The sequence below is a fragment of the Sarcophilus harrisii genome, chromosome 3, assembly GCF_902635505.1.
Source record: "Sarcophilus harrisii chromosome 3, mSarHar1.11, whole genome shotgun sequence".
In the NCBI taxonomy this organism is placed as follows: Eukaryota; Metazoa; Chordata; class Mammalia; order Dasyuromorphia; family Dasyuridae; genus Sarcophilus; species Sarcophilus harrisii.
Genome location: NC_045428.1, coordinates 550,444,254 through 550,447,970, shown reverse-complemented (window position 1 = coordinate 550,447,970; position 3,717 = coordinate 550,444,254). Strand labels below are relative to the sequence as shown.

The following is a 3,717-nucleotide window of genomic DNA, read 5'->3' as shown; positions in this document are numbered from 1 at the left end:
ACCTATTCTTGGAATAATGTCTGGGGATGGAGTTGAATAGGAGGAGGCAGATCGTCTCTGGAGGAGCTGGAGGAGCCAGGTGCTTCTCTCTCTGCTTTCTCCTGGGAGAACTTGCATCATGTAGGAAATTATTATAAATCACAAATTATGTATCATATATTGTTGATTGGGCAATGGGGATAGAGTTTTTCCTGTCACCAGTGACCTAGGGGACCCTCTCCTTAGGCACTATTTTATTCTTTGCCAAAAGTTGCCCATCATCTCTATCCTGACAGAAAGTGTTCCTCTCTCTGAAAGAAGCAGTAGGGACCAGCAACCCTGAGTGAGATTGTAGAGGAAGAAAAGTTGGGAAAATAAACCCACGAATACCCTGGTGTCCAGATATTGCCTGGTGGTTTGTTGGAGTGGCCTGGAATCCCCTGGACTTGCTGATGATATAATGACATAGATCCTTTGTCTGGTCCCCACTCAGTCTTCTTAAAGAAACTAGTGACCTGCCCACTAAAGGTCTTTGTGTTTCACCTTCCAGAAGGGTGAAGAAATGGTTCTGTATGGGAGGGATGGTTTGATTAGGGGAAAAGGAGCAAGGAGAAAGGAGAAGAGAAAAAAGAAAATTCAGGGGCTAAAGAACCATAGGAAAGGGGATTTGGAGAGCATCAGGGGTCAAGAAAAGTATCTGATTGAGAGGCTAACAAGAGCTTGGTCACGATAAGAGAGGAAATATGAAGACAGAGAGGAAAACTATTTCTCATCTCCCCCATCTTCCACATTACCCTATATGTCCCATTTCTCTCTCTACTCTCCCTTCTGCATTTTCACCCTTTATATTTGTACATTTTCCTTCTCTACAGTTCTTCTCCTTCCAGTCATTCCCACTATGCCTAATCTTACACTCACCAACTCCTAGCCAAAGGGTTTTTTCCTTGGGGTTATCAAGTCCATGGATAGATTTGGGGAAGCTGTGAACTTGGATGAGGGGAAAGTATATCATTATTTTTATTAACCTTTCACTTTTCTTTGTAAATCTGTGTATTTTATTTTATGTCTTGAAAACATGGTTTTGAAAATGAGACTTCACCAGACTTTCATACTAGTCCAAGACACAAAAAATTAAGAACATTGGCATAAAACCTTGCTTTAAATCCCCAACCTCTAATCCCCTTCATACTAATTCTTTATTTTTATGTCCTTGTGCTGGAAGATCAGATATTTAAATATTCAGAGATTATTACCTACTTTTCAGACAGAGAAACTGAGCTCCAGAGAGCTTAAGTAGGTGGCCTGAGATCACCCCAGTAGCAAACAGCTGAACTAAGATTTTAAATAAGGTTCTAATTTTGATTGTACCATAGAGACAATCTAAGATCCCATGTATTTCATCATCATTTCTTCTCTTTGTTTCCTAGCTCTTCTCCTACTTTCTGACCATGCTTCATTGCTTTCCTCTCTCTCTCTCTCTCTCTCCCCCTTCTCCTTCTCTCTCTTTTTCTTTCTTCCCCCCTCTCTTCCTCTCTTTCTCTTCTTCTTTGCTGAAGCAATTGGGTTTAAGTGACTTGGCTAAGGTCACACAGCTTGGAATGCTAAGTGACTGAGGTAAGATTTGAACTCAGGTCTTCCTGACTTCAGGGATGGTGCTATCCACTATGTCATCTAATTGCCCCAGTGAAAGACTTTTTAATATGTATTCTTCAATTAAAAAACTCACAGGGCCCTGGATTTTTCTATTCTTATCCAATCCTGTAGTCCCCGGGTTCCATCATCTTCTCTTTTTCCTTTTACCAGGAGCCTACTGTCTCAATGTTCCCAACTTCAAACCAAAGTTCTGTTACTGAATTTATCCGGCTTGGCTTCTCCAGTGACCCGGCCTCAAATAGGATCCTTTTCATCATCTTCCTCCTTCTCTACCTCTGTTCAGTCCTTGGCAATGGACTCATCATCATTCTGATCTGCCTGGATTCTCATCTCCACACCCCTATGTACTTTTTCCTCAGCATCCTCTCCGTATTGGACATGGGCTATATCACTACTGCAGTGCCTCAGATGTTGGTACACCTGCTTTCCAGTTCTAAGCTCATCTCCTTTGCAAGTTGCTGGTTACAAATGTATTTATTTGGGGCTCTTGGTTTCATTGAGTGCATCTTCTTTGTAGTTATGGCCTATGACCGTTATGTAGCCATCTGCTTCCCACTGCGTTACATGCTCATTCTCAACTGGAACCTGTGTGTGCGGTTGGTAGTAGGGACCTGGGTTTCTGGCTTTTTCTTGTCCCTAGTACACACCTATTTTACCATGAACCTTCCTTTCTGTGGTCCTAATATCATCAACCACTACTTCTGTGAGGGTCCCTCAGTTTGGAGCCTGGCCTGTATGGACACACATCTTATTGAGATGGTAGACTTTTTTCTGAGCTTCTTCATAGTGTTAGTCCCTCTGTTCCTCATCCTGACCTCCTATGTCCGCATCACCATGGCCATCCTCAAGATCAAATCCACCCAAGGAAGGTATAAAGCTTTCTCCACTTGTGTTTCACATCTAATTGTAGTCACTCTGTTTTATGTACCTGCCATTTACATTTATATGAGGCCCAATTCCAACTACTCCCTAGAGAGAGACAAACAGATCTCACTTTTCTACAATATGTTCACTGCCCTGCTCAATCCTGTGGTCTACAGCCTTAGGAACAAGGACATAAAGGCAGCATTCATAAAGGTAGTAATGCGGAACAGAGTAGTCTGGTGAGTAGAGTCTTGGAATAGAGTATTCTTTCCTTTTTATTTTCTTTTTGAGACTGAGCTTCTTTATTCTACCCAGATTAGAAGTACACCCACCGCCTATGGTCCCAACCCCCTGCTAATCAGTACCCTTTGACCCACTCCCTTTTTCATCTGGGCTAATTTGCCCATTCTTAGGCTGTCTGGTTTCCCCATTCAGCAGAAGGATAAAGAAATTGTACTTAAGGAAAACAACTAGAAACCTTACCACTGTAGCTCCATGTCAGGGACTGATGGGAAATTCAGTTTTTCCTACCTGGAAAGAGGAATGAGAATAGGAGAACACACAGAAATCCGGGAACATTGGAACTTCATGGCAGGATGCACACAGGAAATCAAAGGAAGGGTGTTGTTGCCTTCAACTGAATATAATCATGAACAGTTAGACTCTTTCCTGCCTCACAGATGCACCTCAGGATTGACTGTCTGGAGAGAATTGGCATCAGTCTTGTAGGGGATGAATTAAGCCCCTATATATTTCCTCTTTCACTGCTTCATGGCATTATGAAAAAATGGGGTCTGGTATCTTTATTTATAATTATTTGATCTATGTACTTTTATAATGTGTTCCACTTCTTTTTTTATTTATTTATTTTTATTTAATAGCCTTTTATTTGCAGGTTATATGCATGGGTAACTTTACAGCATTAACAATTGCCAATCCTCTTGTTCCAATTTTTCACCTCTTACCCCCCACCCCCTCCCCCAGATGGCAGGATGACCAGTAGATGTTAAATATATTAAAATATAAATTAGATACACAATAAGTATACATGACCAAACCGTTATTTTGCTGTACAAAAAGAATCAGACTCTGAAATATTGTACAATTAGCTTGTGAAGGAAATCAAAAATGCAGGTGGGCATAAATATAGGGATTGGGAATTCAATGTAATGGTTTTTAGTCATCTCCCAGAGTTCTTTCTCTGGGCGTAGCTGGTTCAGT

At 41.3% G+C, this 3,717-nt stretch overlaps 1 protein-coding gene across 1 annotated transcript; it reads left to right on the top strand.

Moving 5' to 3' along the window:
• Positions 1-1,797: 1,797 nt before the first annotated feature.
• On the top strand, positions 1,798-2,739 carry LOC100916898 (olfactory receptor 2D2-like). The gene has a single exon (XM_003765486.2). It carries the CDS (start codon positions 1,798-1,800, stop codon positions 2,737-2,739), a length of 942 nt encoding a protein of 313 aa, XP_003765534.2.
• The last annotated feature ends 978 nt before the right edge of the window (positions 2,740-3,717 follow it).

Bases quoted from the DNA above. Each gene is read 5' to 3' on its own strand.
- LOC100916898 (XM_003765486.2), top strand. From the start codon at position 1,798: ATGTTCCCAACTTCAAACCAAAGTTCTGTTACTGAATTTATCCGGCTT.